The sequence below is a fragment of the Lagopus leucura genome, unplaced genomic scaffold (genome assembly GCF_019238085.1).
Source record: "Lagopus leucura isolate 7727_CA_CO unplaced genomic scaffold, USGS_WTPT01 Super-Scaffold_100159, whole genome shotgun sequence".
Classification (NCBI taxonomy): Eukaryota; Metazoa; Chordata; class Aves; order Galliformes; family Phasianidae; genus Lagopus; species Lagopus leucura.
In genome coordinates, this window is record NW_024962335.1 from 9397813 (window position 1) to 9414353 (window position 16541).

The window sequence follows — 16541 nt, forward strand, 5'->3', positions numbered from 1 at the left end:
TGTAGGTGAGTGTCTGCGGGTGGGCAGCGGGAGTGGGACGGCGGTTCGGGACTCAGTAACTCTCGTGCAAGGGAAGTGCCGCGGAGCTGAGCGCGGCAAGGCAGAGGGAAGCGTTCGCACGGAGCTTTGTGAATCAGTTCTCGCGTTTGGGGGTGCGGTGCTGGTATGGTAGGAAGCGTGCCCCGTGATCTGGGCTACAGTGGCCATCAGGGTCGCTTAGCGAGCTGGGAAACGTCGTTTCCTTTCTCTGCCTAAAGGCTGGCGGTGCTCCAGGGATGCTGTGTGCCTTCTTTGGCGTAAGTATCAGATAGAGACGAGGGGACTCAGGGCATAGCTGGCTTGTGCGTGGCAGTGATAAATGTGGCAGGTGGGTCTTTCATAATAAGATGAGATTTTATATCAAGTTTCAGCACGTTCCTCCTGCTGGTCAGAGGGCATTGAGCAGTGCTTCCCACTGTGTTACTTCACTGGAAGAAAACTGGGGTGGAAAAGTGAGAAAATAAAGCTGGTTCACGTGAAGCAGGATGTCTCAGTGCAAGCGGTGGCATGGGAGGACCAGAGGCTCTCAAACGGGATGCTCCTGTGGGGAAGGAGCTGTGACACCTCCAGGATGAAGTGCTTGCCCTGAAGCTCAGGTGGGCTCCAGCCCTGCCGGGTGCCCCTGGGGCAGTGTCTGCTCTCACTCGAGGATGTGGAAAGGCAGCCCCGAGGAGAGCTGCCAGCACACTGTGATGCCACTCCACAGCCCTGCCGTGCCAACTCGTCTGGTTCCTTCCCTTTCATGCCTCTGAGGCCTCCCCAGGGAGGCAGAACTCCTGCTGACTCAGCCGTGAGCGAAAGGGCTCTGTAATTGCAGTAGTGACAGGGAGTAGCGCTCTGAGGATGTGTCATGTTGTGCTAACCTCTCTTCTGAAAAAATCTTGGATGTCTTCTGGTAGGTTTCAACAGGTTCTGCTACGACAGCTTCTTTCATTTGACAGTGTTTAAAAATCTGGATTTCGGTAGGTGCTGTCAGGCTCACCTGCAGATTCCAGCTGCTCTGGGCTGGTCTGCTCTACCAGCCTTTGGGTGCTGATGGAGCTGAAGATGAAGTGTGATATTTCTTAAGCAAAGGGTGAGGATGTGAAAGTGTTTCTTCCCAAAGGTTTTTAATGAGCCTGTAAATCCCTTTAAGTTCTATATGATACATGAACGGCTGCTTCATCTGCATACTAAATAGCTGCAGAGCTGCGGACTTTTTTGTTTCCTTGTAAACAGGGCCATCTAATGAAATGAGATTTGGATGTGGTTCATCTTGTGCTATAGAATGGCTTGTAATTAGGGTAGCGTGTCTTGCTGGTTGGGGCCCATGTATTCAACCTAATACAACTGATACTGAGTTAGATATCTTGGGCAGCATCCGAGAGCATGTGCTTAGCACCCTGGAGTACTGGCGCTGAAGGACTTTGGTGCTTCCTCAGATTGGGGGAAAAGTGGTGGACAAAGCAGTGGTGAACAAAGCAGTCGGAATGGTTTTGTGTGGCTGTCAGACTGTGTCTGCACCCCTCGTCCTGAGAAATGCCTGTCCCTATGCTGTGTTAGATACCTTATTTTCCACCTCTCTTTATTAAAGCTCCAGTCCTTTGCTGGAGGCTCAGCAGTCAGCCAGCTGAAGGTAGCTGTTGCCTTCCCCAGTGTATAATTTGGGGCTGCCCACCTGTCTTGCTACAAATCAGCACTGCTGTATCGATCTTGCCATCAGGTGCTGTTAAGCAGTGTTTCTCCTCTCCACCCATCCCATGGAGCCTGTGGGCAGCAGAAGGGCCAGAGGAGATTAGATGGGATGTGTTTCCTGGGAATGGTGCTGGTGGTCAGGAATCTCTACATCTGCCAAGCACTGGGCTTTGTTACCTGATTGGGAAGCAGTTTCCAGTTTCTACTGCTTCCCCTGTTTAAAGGGGGGAAGCAAGTAGACAGCGTTCCTAGGCACCTTTAAGATACCAGCTGGCCTGGAAATGGAAATGGCATAGCCAGACATGGCCAAATTACATATTATATATTCATTCTGGAGCCTTTTCTTTCACACCTGTGAGCCCTGGGCACGAACTGCTAGTTGAATGAAGATGAGTTGAAGAAACTGATATGGTTCTAGCTGGAGCTGCCTGAATTCAATGTCAAATGCTTGTTTCATTAATTACGTACAAATTCTTGATGCAGAAAAAACCACGGGTTTTAGGAGAAATCCAATTTGGTTATGACCACCTGTTACTGCAGTGTTTTCCTCACCATCCCTCTCATTGCCAGCAATGAGGCAGTGTTCATCTGCGTTCCTTGCACTCTGAGAACAGACAGATGTGGGATCTGAGAATGACAAACTCTTAAGTTAACTTTAACTGTCAGCTCAAAATCCATTCAGGATAGTCTGTTCTGATGAAATTTTTCTCTTAAATGCCATTCAGGTACCCCAAGGCTAAGTGAACCCATATCTCTTTCTAGAGAGCCCTGATGCATACAGGCTTACAAAATGACTAGTTTTAAAACAGCAGGCCCCTGAAGTTTGAGTGCTACAACTCTTCTCCTCAATCTCCATATTTATGACCAATTTTTGTTGGGCATTTCTGCAGAACTGCAAATGCTGAACATTTTTGTGATAGCTGTCGTGTGAATATTTTGCTTTGTTCTTGCTTCGAGCACTCCCTGTGAATTAGGCTGCCTTTTGTTCTTCCTGTGGCAGTTAGCATGCCAGATTGTTGGCCAACGTGGAGATCCTTGTTTTAATGAGACCAGCTTCTCTGCTGGCTGTTCTGCTGTTGTTTTATTTATTTCTTTTTGATCAATGAAGCCTCTTACTGCGACTCTCTTGGGACAATAGCTTCCTTATGCTAAAGGAAAATGTATTCCCCTGGACAGAGCTGTGGGAAGCATAACATGCTCATTAGTAATGCTTGGTATATACTCTGCCCTTCCCTTGTTCATTCATTGAAGAAAAAATGGCATTGTGGTGAGGATGGCTCTTTTTTGTTGTTTTTTTTTTCCTTTAGGAAATAAAAGTGAGGGGGGGTAGGGGGGGGAAGATACCACTTAAAGCATCTTTGGTAAAGTTGGAGTAGTCTGGTAGTCCTACTAGAAGGAAGTGTCTTCAGTCTGGAAACAAAGTGCTTGCTCCGTTGCCTATGATAGAGGTAATTTGTCTGAAATTTCTGACATGTGTGGTCCTATGTAACGCGTGAGGCTCCAGTATGTGGAAGTATTAGATCCTCTGAGATGGGCCTTTTGTCTTAGGAAGGCAAGATTGCATCTGGAGCAGGAGTGAGGAGTTATTAAGTTTCAAAGGAAAATGTGTGTTTCACTATTGATGTCATCTGTCTGCAGTCTAATTTCCAGCCTGATCTTAACTAATGCACCAAGAAAATTGTTTTTAACCGGCTTCAAGACATATACAGGTATGTGTGTGTAGGCAGTAATTCACTCCGCTGCCATTGTGGAGACCTATGCTGAGGAAATTCCTCCTAATAAGTGCCTGTGTAGCTAATGCTGCACATTTCTAAACCTCGAGTCTGTAAGGAGAGACTTCATGATTCCCAGCCTGGTGAAGAGTCTGTGCTGTTTTTTCCTCTTGTTGGAAACACTGATGGAAAAGGAACGGGGAAGTGTTGACCTAATTGCATCTAAAACTTTCCTTAAGGATTGTTTTGCAAGGGCATTGTCCTTATAGCTTGCAGCATTGCATCAAAAACTTACGTTCATGGTAGCTGCCTGGAAATCTACGTCAAAAGCCATATAGAAATTAGTAAAACTATCAATTTCTTTTGTGTATCTATGCAAGAATAAATCTCATTCTTAGAAGTGATTTCATCAAGATTGTTCTTAATCTTTGAAGTATTTTATGTAAGCTCAGGATGTGTATGTGTGTCTCTGTGCATGTGCAAGATATGCTTGGGGTAGGTTGGAAAGGAAGAATAAGTGCCAGCCATGCCAAGTCTGAGAAATGTTTGAGTATTGCTTTGGAAAAGCAAGTGCCTTACAGCTCCTTAAACCAGTGCAACCCTTTGAGCATTATTTATGCACTTGAAGTTAGTTGCTACTTTAAGCTGTAATAACTACTACTTTATTTGGAGACAGAGTGCCTAAGGAGCCTGAATACTGAATTAACACCTTAAATACTAAAATAACTATTCCTTTCTTGCATCTGTGTCTTTTTAGAATTGCTTGTGTTTTGCCTGGTGGGTTTTTATTGGGATGTTTTAGAAAGCGGGATTGACTGTCTTTAAACTTCTCTTTCCCCAGAGGGAGAAACTGATGTAAATGCTGGTGACCATGCAGAATGCAGTTCAGGTAAATGTCTTTTGTAATGTTTGAATTCTATATTATATGTTTTTATGTAAACATCTACCCTGAAGCAGATGAAATGATAAAATCCCCAGAATAATCTCTAGCCTTTTAAACAAATAAATAAATAGGAGTTTTCCCTTTCAACAAGTGGAGCACTGTGGTGAGGTAGGTAACCCATGTTGTAATCACATAGGCAATACTTACAGTTTCTAAGTGCTGTTTCCTGAGAAGTTTTCTAAGTTAAAGGATAAGAATATTTGAAACTTTATTGATTTAAAAAAAAAACAAAACAAACAAACAAAAAAAAACAACCCAAAACCCTGCATATAAGTAAATTGCTACAAAAATAGAAGTTTACATTTTAGATACACATCCCTCCTGAGCTGAAGAAAGTAGCTAAGAATATTGGAAGGACTCTTTCTCTTTGGGAATTCTATCCATGCCATTTCAGCATGATCCTTCTCTTCAAGTGTGAAGGTATCCATCAGTCTGAAAACATGGGATCCTTAAGAGAAATGCTAAGGATTCATGTTCAAGAGCTGTCTATGCTCACGTTTCTTCTTTTAGTATCAGCACTTTAATGATTTAAACTCTAAGTGCACCTGAAATGATTGATCACAGAAGTCAGTACTCTATAATGAGTTATATGATAAACTACAGGTTGTATTAATATGTGGTGAGGAGGAAGAAGACAGCATAAATGAGTAATGTTTGTTTTGTTTGCCTACTAAAGAAGATCTGCTTATAGCCACAATAGGGTAACTGAGAACAAGAGAATGAACGTGGTAGTGCTTTTGATGCGGGAGTTACTAATGAGAACTGTACCATTCTTGATTACTGCTGTGTTGGTTTGTGTCTGTCTGAAGGGAAACTAAAGCTTACTCTTTGAATTATGCTAAAGATGTATTATTCAGAACCGTGAGAGTCCATCCTCTGTCTGCAAATATTACAGCTTACTGTCTTGCACATACTGAAATCTCCTGCAGGTGTGGTTTGGAGATGACCTTCCTTTAAGTCCTCGAAGTCCTCTGACTCCCAGACACGGCCCAGGTCTGGCAGATGTGTGCCTGTACGACCAGTGGATATCTGTGCGGCATGAAGCAACATTGGTGCCTATGCAAGAAGACCTGTCAATCTGGCTGTCTGGCTTGCTGGGTGAGGTTAAAAATAAATCATTGTCTAATAAATTTCAAAGCGCATTCAAATATCCAACTCAACACTGACACTTAATATCCATAATATTAATAGCATTTGAGCCTGAGTGATTAGGAGAATTGCATTAAAAATGCATGTGCTGGTTTCAGATCTTATTAGCTTCCAACTGTTAGAGGTAAGGTGGTTACAGAATCAGAGAATCACAGAATGGCCAGGGTTGGAAGGGACCTCAAGGATCATGTATCTCCAACCCCCCTGCCACAGGCAGGGCCACCAACCTCCACATTTCATACTAGACCAGGCTGCCCAGGGCCCCATCCAGTCTGGCCTGGAACACCTCCAGGGATGGGCATCCACAACCTCTCTGGGCAGCCTGTTCCAGCACCTCACCACTCTCTCTGTAAAGAATTTCCCCCGACATCCAACCTAAATCTTCCCTCCCTCAAAACCATTTCCCCTTGTCCCGCTGTTGTCTACCCTTTCAAACAGTTGATTCTCCTCCTGTTTGTAGGGTCCCTTTAGGTACCAGAAGGCTGCAATGAGGTCACCCCACAGCCTTCTTTTCTCCAGGTTGAACAAACCCAGCTTCCTCAGCTTGTCTTTGTAGGGGAGGTGCTCCAGTCCCTCATCATCTTTGTGGGTCTCCGTTGGACCGTCTCCAACAGTTCTCTGTCCTTCTTGTACTGGAGGCTCCAGACTTCGACACAGTACTTCAGATGGAGCTCACAGGAGTAGGGTAGAGGGAGGCAATTGCCTCCCTGCCCTTGCTGGCCACCCCTCTTCTGATGGAGCCCAGGATACCATTTGCTTTCTGAGTTGCAAGAGCACACTGCTGGCTCATGTTAAGCTTTTCATTCATCAAGACCCCCAGGTCCTTTTCTGCTGGGCTGCTCACAAGGACCACTCCTTCCAGTCTGTATAGACGCCTGGGATTCCTCTGGCCCAAGTGCAAAATCCTACACTTTGCTGCATTGAGCCTCATTAGATTAATCCTTCTAATTTATAGTTCTGAGTCTTGTTAGTCTAATTAAGTGAATATTTGATTTTACTTTATTTATATTTCTACTAATTTTCAGTCTTTGAAATCCCTTTTTCTTTTATTATGTGGAGATATCAGTGGCATATGGTTGGGCTGGACAATCAAGTATTTATTTAGAATGAATGTTTTGGAAATTTCTTTCTAAAAGCTTTTGTTATTTTATTATTTCAGCATCACCTTATTTTATTGGTCTAGCCCATAGACGAGAAGAACTATTAAAGTTAGTCAGCTTCTGTTAGATGAGCATACGTAACAACAGTGCTGAGTGTTGGTCATCAGGCTTCTCTTCTTTGTGGGCTCTAGTTTAACTGAAGTCTTTAGCACTGGAACACTCTTGGAGATGCCTCTGAGTTCACGTGAAATTTCTTTGTGTTCTGTGGAGTAATTCCAGTACTGGCTTTTTTTTTTTTTTTTTTTTTTTTTTTTTTTTTTTAGGAATAGAAGTCACAGCAGAGCAACTGCTGGAAGAACTTGATAATGGAGTACTACTCTGCCAATTGATTGGTGTTCTTCAAAACACAATTAAAAAATCATGTAGCTCAAATAATTTAAGGGTGAGTTATATTTAATTTTTTAATACATAGATAAACACTTTAGTAAGGAAGGCAAGATGCCTAACTTCTGTATTTTTGTCCAAACCTTTTTGTTTAACTTTAAATTAGTGTTTGTTTTAAGACTATTATCTTAAAATTATATTGTCCCTTTTTCCCATATTATTTCCTCTGTTTTCTAAACTGAGCTCTAAAATGTTGCAGTGAGTTTAAGTTTAGTTGATCTGGGGTTTTCTGTCTGTGCTAATTGTGTGGCTATGAATAGAACTTGGGAGGAAGGAATCATTATCTAGACATGTGAAATCAACAGATATAACCCAGCAGAGGGGGAAATGGGGAAGCAACTGTATAGACAACTTTTTGGGAGAAGTTTCAGAGCTAAGTATTGTAATTCTGTCACTATTAACATGGATAAGACTAAATACCATCTACTTTAGAGTAGCTTTTCTAATAGAATGCATGTTGTTTTTCTTGAACCAATAATAAATACCAACCACTGCTTCTGTACTCCAAATTTGGCTTTTTTTCTTTCTTCTGAAAATGTGCTTTGAAATCTGTTGTCAATGTTTATGTGCACAGTGTACTTTGTTTTCTTCTCTTGCCAGAATTTTCCATTGAGAAAAGTTCCATGTAAGAAGGATGCTCCATCAGGATCTTTTTTTGCCAGAGATAACACAGCCAACTTTCTTAACTGGTGTAGGGCCATTGGAGTTGATGAGACTTACCTCTTTGAATCTGAAGGTTTAGGTAAATCTACCTTTTTGTAAAACTTTTCATGGTCCACATGTGGATAACTACCTTGCCAGGGAGAACTATTGCATGTAGTCCTATAAAGCTTTTTTCTTGACTGTGTCTGTCTTGTGAAACATTTATTTTTAGGGCAGTGTTTGATGTGAAAGCACTGAAATATCAGTTCAGTAACTTCTCTAAAGAGAAGGATGTTTTTCCAGGCTACTAGAAGTTGCCACGTGAGATGAAGAAGGGTAGTGATAGCTGTGCAGTGAACTCATGTGTTTTTCTTCTGTAAAAAGCCCTGCCAAGAAACAGAAGTTGTGGTGTCCCTTCCCTTCTCCACTCCTCATTCTTTTTGTACACTGGAAGACCACAGGGCCATGGAGTCAACTCATGATAAGATCCTTTATTTAGTATTAGAGAAAATTCTATTGGAGAAAGCATTCAGAATAATGCACTTATGACTACTAAGTTTGGTAACTGCATCAGAGCATTGGGGCTGAAATGACAACAGTCTGTTGGTAATTAACATTTAGTTCAAGTCTTACTATAAACTATGTATGTAACTATAAACCATGTGTATTCTCCTGTCTTAACAAGATAGTTATACACACAGTTGGCAATATTTATTTTTATGCCTGCCACAGTGCACAGCCTTGTAATAACCAACTACTAGACAGATAATTCCAGAAGGAATACTTTTTTTTTTTTTTTTTAACTGTTAATTAAGAGAAACTGCTTCCATTGTATGGAAATGATGTAATGCTCTTCTACCAATTATTATGTCTCTAGAAAAATAATTAATATAAACTTCTCTTTGGCAAGTCAAATACTTTAAAAAAAAAAAAAAAAGAGAGACAGAGGGAAGAAAAATCTTCCTCTGAAGCAGAACAGCAAAAAAAAATGCGAAGATCCTTTGTTTTCAATAATCATATGAATATGTCACAAAGCTTACTAGATTTTCTTGAAGTCTTTGTGCCTTTTAATGCTATTTAAATGGGAGGTGCTGGTTTGACTAGCTGCTTTTCTTTTAAACTCTCCTTGCTAGTTGGACTGCCTGTGCCTTCCCTACTGCATCACGCATCTTTTAAAGCACTTGAGAAAACATCCTTATTTGCATCTGTCTCATTCTGGTTTAACTAGGGACCATATCTTTTTTTCAGACCCACAAAACACAGACGAGCGGGAGAATTGAGATATAAGAAAATTAGTTCTAGTATTTTTTAATTTTAACTTATAGGAATTACACTGCTTAAACATCTGAGTTCCTTTAACTGGCTGGGTAACTAAAACCAGTTTAGCCTCCCTGAGATAAGTAGACAGGATTTCATAAGGCTGTGGCTTTTGCTCATCGTCAAGTGTTTTGAAGTCTGATTCTAACTCATGACACAAGCTTGCTGTGTGGCGTAAATATCATCTGTGAGCCTATTTGGCAGGTGAAATGAGCCGACATGAAGTCTCCTTGATGACACATTCTTTCCATTGATGTTCTCCATCAAACTTTCAAGCTGTTCTTTATGAATGAAATAGGGGAAAGACGACCTGGCAATTGCCTTTTTCATGTCAAACATGTGTAGCAACACCTCCTGATAAATGTGGGTGGCCATGGAGAAAATTAAATTAATTAAATTGTTCCTGAGTTATCGGAGTGAATAGCCATTATGAGGTGCCCTTTAACATCGTCTTGGTTTCTGCTAGGGGTATATTTGAATTTTTCTCTTATGGATTCAGGCAAATTATGCCTTTTCTCTCACAGCTGACAAAACCACTTATGAAAAAAAAAAAAAAAACATGAAGAAAAAAAAATCTCTAGTACCTTTTGGCTGGGTCAACTTTCTGTTGAATTAGCTATCATAATCAGATCCTTTAATAAGTAGAATTACAAGTTGGAGTAGATTAAATAACTCTGTGAAACTAGATGATCTTTCCAACATAAGACATTCTGTGTAAGCAAGAACATTTGACTTCATGCTCAGCTTATACACTAGTAAATGTTTTAGTCTTGTTTAAAGTGAAATCATTTTACTTACCAAGCTGAACGTCAGAAATATATTAGGTTTAATCCGTAAATATGGAGCTGGCTCATTAAGTTTCTCTTCAGAGTGAATTTTCATGTTCTGTTTAATATTGGACTGCACAGCATGAAGGAAGTTTATCTAAATGGTACACCATATAAAATTCTATCTACAGTTTTTCCCATTTCTTATGCTTAATGGTGTGCGAAGAACAATGGCGTGTGTGTAGAGTGAAGCAAGCTCAATGACATTTTTTCTAGCTTTTGGTTTCTGAGTTATTGGGCAGCATTCCTCAATGGCTAAGAAAGCATGAGGCTCATTTGTGTTCTACAACATTCATACAGCTGTTTGTGGGCTTCTTAGAAATTGTTGACAGAGTCTCAACTTTGAGGTTTAAATGGGGGCTGAGGAGGAAGTAATTACTTGTGTGATGTTTTAAACTATTCTCTGTCCCTTTATTTCTCCCTAGGCTCTGCAAGAAGCAAAACCAAGATAGACCTAAAATAGACCTTGTTTTCTTGTGCTCTTCCATTCTTTAGAGTGGCATTAAAAATAATTGAGTGCTCTCATTTCAAAGTTGTCAGGAAAACCCAAGGCAACTGCCAGAGTCATCTGCATACAATTTGGCTATCACTTCATCTTTCCCTCTCATTCTTCAGCTTCAGGATTTGTCTGTATTCATGATTCAAGATTCAGGAGCTCATGATTTCATGTGCCTACGTGATCAAGTGCATACAGCTGTTAGAGCTGTTCTGAAATGAGTTGTGCTGTGCAGTGAATGTAGGCAGAGTTGTGGAGAAGCAAAGCCTAGCACAAAAGTGCTAATAACGTATCTGAGCTAATGTTTCTGCTTCAGTGTGATCACTTCCAATACCTGCTATTTGAGTTTGAGTGTTTGACCAATATCATCCTCACCCCTTTCTTACAGTCAAAGGTTTCCACTCTCTTTCTTGCCTCTGAGCAGAATGATGGCTGCATTGCAGTCATCTGCTCCTTATTCTCTTTATCCAATTGCAGAGGCCTTCCCACAATAAAAATGGATTACAACTTCCTTTTATTTTTGATTCCTTTTCAGTTTTGCACAAGGATCCAAGACAAGTGTATCTTTGTTTGTTGGAAATTGGACGCATTGTATCCAGGTATTTGATCCACTGGTGACTTTAAATAGAAACTGAAGAATGTATTCCATTAATCAAAAGCTAAGATGGTCTGTGGCCATTAAATGCAAAGCAGTAGATGTTAATTATGTGCAGAAAGTAATGAGTAGCACCTCTACAACCACTGTATCAGTATTTTGTACAAATATTTATCGCTTTATTTTCATGGGGAGGTGCTGATCCACACTGCTTCTTATGACCATATGTTTAAATGTTACCTTCAGCTTATAGATATGTGTACATCTTGGAAGAATTCGATGAATAGTCCTGAAGGTCTTTAATTTTTTAAGTTTCTTGGAAGTTTTAAGAAAGCTTTAAATAGGAAGCAACTCTTTATTGTTCTCTAAATAGACTTCTAATTTGTTTCCAGCACAGAGTAGAAAGCTTTAAGGTAGTTCCTGGCCAACTCAGATTAACTGTTTTTCGGGTTTAGCAGTATTGATATTGCCTTCCCTGGTAGCTCTAGGACCACCTTGGTGAGAACTTCTTCCAGAAACTTGGAGGTCCTCCTTTTCTTTGGATTATCAAGACAGTTATTCCTGTAGTGCTGTTCACTCTTAGTCTAACTACTCACAATTTTGCTTGCTTGTTATAATCACATCTTTGTTTTCTTTATCAAATTATTAATTGAAATTTCTACTTATGTAATTGTGTTGAGATACGGAGTTGAACCTCCTGTGCTTGTAAAACTGGAGAAGGAAATTGAGCTAGAAGAAACACTGCTAAGGACCTCTGGACCAGCATCACCTGTTGACACAGCAAAGTCATGTTGTCACCATGGGGAGCTACATGAGGCAGTAAGTACTTACTTATTGTGGTCTTTAAGTTAAACTCTTAGCTTAGTGCTTGTGTGATATGACAGAGGCCAATTTTCATCTAATATCTGTGAGTCTTAGAAAGAAAACAGAAGTAGATATACCTCTTTGAACAATAAATTTTGCTTTATAGTTACAAAAATACTACAGTGTATATTTTGAAGTTAATGCTTCAGTGCATGTAACTTACCTTGATTTGCCCCTTCTTTCACTGCTGCTTTGAGCTGCCTCTCATTGAAGTGTTGTGCATCAATATGCTATGGCTAACGTGAACTTCATAAAGCAAGATTTGATGAAATGCTTTGGAAAAAAAACCTGCATAGCTGTACTAATTGGAAATTAACGTGTGCAGGAAAAGAAATGACTTGTACAACTTATGAATTGGCCTGAAAGAAATAATGAACAACAATGAATACACAATGAGATTTGAAATTTAACTTATTTAAACAGTCCTTTGTATTGTAATGTAAAGCTTTTGCATCTTCGAGAGCATCAGCCACCGGATCTCCACACTCTGATAATTCACTAGTTTTGCTGCTTACCAAAAATTTTGACCTTCGAATTTCTTTGAAGCTTCTAATTGGCTTTAACAGACACATCCTCTCTAACTCTAGACTTATTTGGGGGCTAGCTTTCTCTTTTGTTCATTGTTTTCCTTCTTGGGTGTCATGTAGAAGGTTAACTTAAAAGCTTTCTAAAAAGTGAGGGATAATGCTGAAGTGCCCCTGGATAAGGTGTAGCAATGGAACTGGTTCTGTTGAGTATTGATTTAGTCACAAAAGAGATCCAGGTACTTGCACTGAAAGGGTTCTGTCTGGAATTTGATACTACTATATAACGGATAGATTGATGGACAAATCTTTAAAAAGAAAATAGAAATACATTAAAATTGAAGAAATCATGAAAATTGGATTTAGATGACTCCAAGATATTTGTCTGCACATACAGTTTTATTCAGTCTTTTGTTCTCTGTTTTGAAGCTTTACGTAGCTAGGATTCTTCTTGTGAGGGAATAAAATTTTCGTGTTTCCTTAAATTAAGGGGAGAAAATATTTAATACAAAGAGATAATGGAATCTCAGTAAACAGTTAAACATATGCTTCTGTTAAAATACTAATACATGCTTTCAATATAAACAATTAGGTTAAACACATAGCAGAAGATCCACCTTGCAGCTGCTCCCATCGATTTTCCATTGAATATTTATCTGAGGGACGTTATAGACTGGGAGATAAAATATTATTCATACGAGTAAGTAATTTCTCAATATTAAAATCTACATTCAAAATGGGAAAGAAATACTTTTAAGTGAAATACCTTATTTTTGTGGTATTATTTCAGGTTTACAGAGTAATTTAGGGATACCACATGATTCAATCCTGTTCAAAGCAGGTCTGGCTAAGTAGATCTTGCAACCACTGATTTTACGGTTAGAACCATGCTGAACTGAGAAAGTTAATGCTTTTTTTTGTTTGTAAAATTTCAGTAGTGGTTTGTAGTATACCTAAGGGTAATACAATATAATACCCTGAAAACACTGCTTGTTCAAAATTCATACACATGGGTTTATAAATAATTTGCAGCTAGCTGAGCTAGTTCTTCAGGAATAAGAATTTGTGGGATTGAAAAAATGAAAGCATTCATAAATTGATCAAAACTGGCATCTAAAACTGTATACTAAGTAAGGATGCTGACAGAATGGTTAATATATTTTCTACATATACGCTTTCATTGTTTCCTGACACATAATGACTCCTTCTGCAGGAAAAACAAATAAAAGATCTGGGAAGTATAAATTTCTTAGTTATTCCATAATTTTTTTTCTTAAAATGATTCTCCATAAGAAAGGAGATCCTATATCAATTTAAATATTTCATAACATGAGGTGAAGACTTGGTGCTGCATAAAACAAAGTTTCTAACAGTCTTCTGTTCTCACCATTCTCAGATGCTCCACGGCAAACACGTGATGGTCCGTGTTGGTGGAGGATGGGACACACTCCAAGGCTTTCTGCTTAAGTATGATCCCTGCCGAGTGCTTCAGTTTGCAACTCTGGAGCAAAAAATCTTGGCTTTTCAGAAGGGAGTCACCAGTGACCATATCTCCAACTCAGCAGCCAGAATTCAGGAACCTCCTGTCATGAACCCAATGTCAGCTGTCAGTATGTTTCAAAAGCAACCAGCAAACCCTCCTACTCCTGTTCCAGCCCTAAAAGCTGTCCATGGGGCAACAGTTAAGAAGCCTTTGTCTAAACATCCTCAGCCTCCTGCCCTGACTTCACCGAGGGTGCCAGTGCACACATCCTCCGCTGCCAAGTTGTTGTCAGCCAGACCCAAACTAGCAGATGCTCAGTCTCCTTTCAAACCATTGATGGGCACCTCAAAGAAACTGGCATCTCCTGCGCACCACTCGCCATCTCCTGTTCCTTCGCTGCCTGCAAGCAAGAGTTCTTCATCTACAAGATCAAGAGCAGCTCTTGTTCACTCTGAAACATTACGCAAACGTATTCGCTCCCCTGATGCTCCAAAGGTGAGATTTGCCCCGGCCCAAGGCTCCCCAGCAACAGGGATGCATTCTGCGCTCTCAGCATCTAAGAAGCAGTTGTCTCAGTTGCCTGCAACAAGTGAAACATTGGCTTCGAAACAGAAGTGTGTCCCCTCCAAATCTAAACCTGCACCTGTCACTAAAACCAAGATAAATTCTGTTGCTCCGAGACCAGCCCAGCCACCTGTTAGCAATCTGCGTGCTGTTGCCAAGTTTGCACATTCCCAGCAGCTCTATGTGAAATCTCCTTCTGAAAATACTATTCAGGGATCAGGAACTGGGTCTCAGCATCCTCGGAAAGCTCCACAAACAGCTTCTCATCTGGCAAGGAACCTGAAGACTGCTTCAATCCTAAAGCACTCAGCTTCTGTACCTTCCCTGGCAGTTAGTAAATCATTGAAGTCACCACCTACGCTGGGATCCAGAAGCAAAAATCTAATAGCATCTGTCAATAAGACACCAACCACAGAGCATCTAGAGACCCAAAATGTCAATAAGCCCCCTGAGGTTGGATCCTCCTCATCCAAACCTCCTGAACGCACTCCGCTCTCTGTTGTGCGGCTTCCTCAAACTTCAGCCAAAGTGGCAGTGACCAAAAAAGCAGTGCAGCCCTCCACAAAAAGTCAGCCTTCAAGCACAGACTTGGAAGCCAATGGAAACTTGGTCCCAGCAGCCAAGAAACCTCTCTCTAAAGGAAAATCAGCAACACCTTGTAACAAAGGAGCACCTAGTGCATCGAAAGGGCCTCTTCTGAAGAGCAAACAAGATGATCATTATTTTGTTATGACTGGGAGTAAAAAGCCCAGAAAGTAAACCTATCTGTTAACTTCTGTGGAAGTCCCTGTAACATTCAAATGGGCCTCTGAAAATTGCTATGCTAAGGACAAAAATAAGTTAACTGACACTACGTGTGCCATTCCAAATGTTAGGCATGATTACATTTTGCTGCATAACTTACAGTAATAACTGTATTTATTTTGCAGTTTTAAAACTTTTTTTAGATATATTTACAAGTAAGCTTGCTTGCACTGTGGAATAGAGGATAACCATGTTTGCTGCTAGCCTGACCTGCTGTGGAGAAAGGCAGGAGAGAGGAAGGGGAGCTGGAATGCTGCTGCTGTTTGTTTTCCAGGGAGTTAAGCTGAGCAATTCTGGTTGTTCTAAGCCATCTGCATCAAGGCCTGTGGCAAGTGATAGAGCTGTGCAGATGCTATAAAATTTCTAATACCTCAAACAAAATTGTTGAGGGTTTTTTCCCTTTCCTTTTTTTTTTTTTTTTTTAATTTTCAAGTTTGTTAGTGTTTCAGGACCCAAAATCTGGGTATCCTGTGTGTATTAGAGACATTGGAAGACTTTTTTTTTTTTTTTTTTTTTTTTTTTTAACTCGGTGGTGAGGCACTGGCACAGACTGCCCAGAAAGCTGTGGGTGCCCCATCTCTGGAGGCATTTAAGGCAAGGTTGGATGGGACTCTGGACAGCCTGAATTGGAGGGTGGCAGCCCTGCTCATGACACAGGGTGGGACTGGATGGGCTCTATGTCTCTCCAAACTTACGTCATGCTATGATTAGAGAGAAATCTCTAGTCGTCTTCAGTTTGACTGCTGTAGCTATCAGCATTCACTATGCTCCTACGTGCCTAAACAGGGCTTCAGCTTGTTTGGGCGTGGAGCCTTGGCTTGCTTTAAATTGTGCATAGGAAATCATGGCCTTGATCACTCTTTTTTTTTTTTTTTTTTTTTTTGTGCCTTAGCATTGCTGCTTATAAAGGCCTGGGGAGACAACTTTGCAGCTCTTGCTGCATGGGAAGAAGTTGCTGTGAGGTTATTTTCCTGCAGGATGGACACCATGGGGCTGGCACAGGGCCTGCTTGGGCAGAGCCTTGCTGCAGTGCAGCAGTGGCCTTTTTCTGTAAAACTGAACTGCTGAATACTTTATTTGTGTGGGCAATCTTAGTCTGTGTTGGCCTTTGTTTTGTTTATGGAGACCTTGCTAGTGGCTCTCCTTATTACTTTTCCAGAGATGAGGAGTAGTTTCCCAGAGAGCTACCAAGGGCTTGTCTTTGCCTTAATGCCTTTGGAAGTAGCACAGACTGAAGTGCCATTTACTCTCAACTCATGAAGGCTCTTAGTGGGTCCATGTTTCTCAGCAGAAATGAGTTTCATGGTAGATGAATAAAAACTACTGTCTCTGGAAGTAGCATTGTTTAAGATAATTTGGATTTA

At 40.7% G+C, this 16541-nt stretch overlaps 1 protein-coding gene across 2 annotated transcripts; it reads left to right on the forward strand.

Annotated features, from left to right (window-relative positions):
* Positions 1-74: 74 nt before the first annotated feature.
* On the forward strand, positions 75-15686 carry GAS2L3 (growth arrest specific 2 like 3). Of its 2 annotated transcripts, none has more exons than XM_042890027.1 (9): positions 75-296; positions 4267-4314; positions 5298-5466; positions 6941-7059; positions 7662-7803; positions 10879-10942; positions 11619-11757; positions 12919-13026; positions 13723-15686. In XM_042890027.1, exons 2-9 carry the CDS (start codon positions 4285-4287, stop codon positions 15130-15132), a joined length of 2181 nt encoding a protein of 726 aa, XP_042745961.1. In that variant the 5' UTR covers positions 75-296; positions 4267-4284; the 3' UTR covers positions 15133-15686. The 2 variants fall into 2 exon arrangements, with proteins under 2 accessions (XP_042745961.1, XP_042745960.1); XM_042890026.1 differs by lacking the exon at positions 75-296 and adding an exon at positions 3072-3161.
* The last annotated feature ends 855 nt before the right edge of the window (positions 15687-16541 follow it).

What these genes read in the sequence shown, in the direction of transcription:
- GAS2L3 (XM_042890027.1), top strand. Translation starts at nt 4,285, where the DNA reads ATGCTGGTGACCATGCAGAATGCAGTTCAG. An exon ending in CTTTGAATCTGAAGGTTTAG is followed by an intron (nt 7,804 to 10,878) that starts GTAAATCTACCT and finishes ATTCCTTTTCAG; the next exon opens with TTTTGCACAAGGATCCAAGA. An exon ending in ATGGGGAGCTACATGAGGCA is followed by an intron (nt 11,758 to 12,918) that starts GTAAGTACTTAC and finishes ATAAACAATTAG; the next exon opens with GTTAAACACATAGCAGAAGA.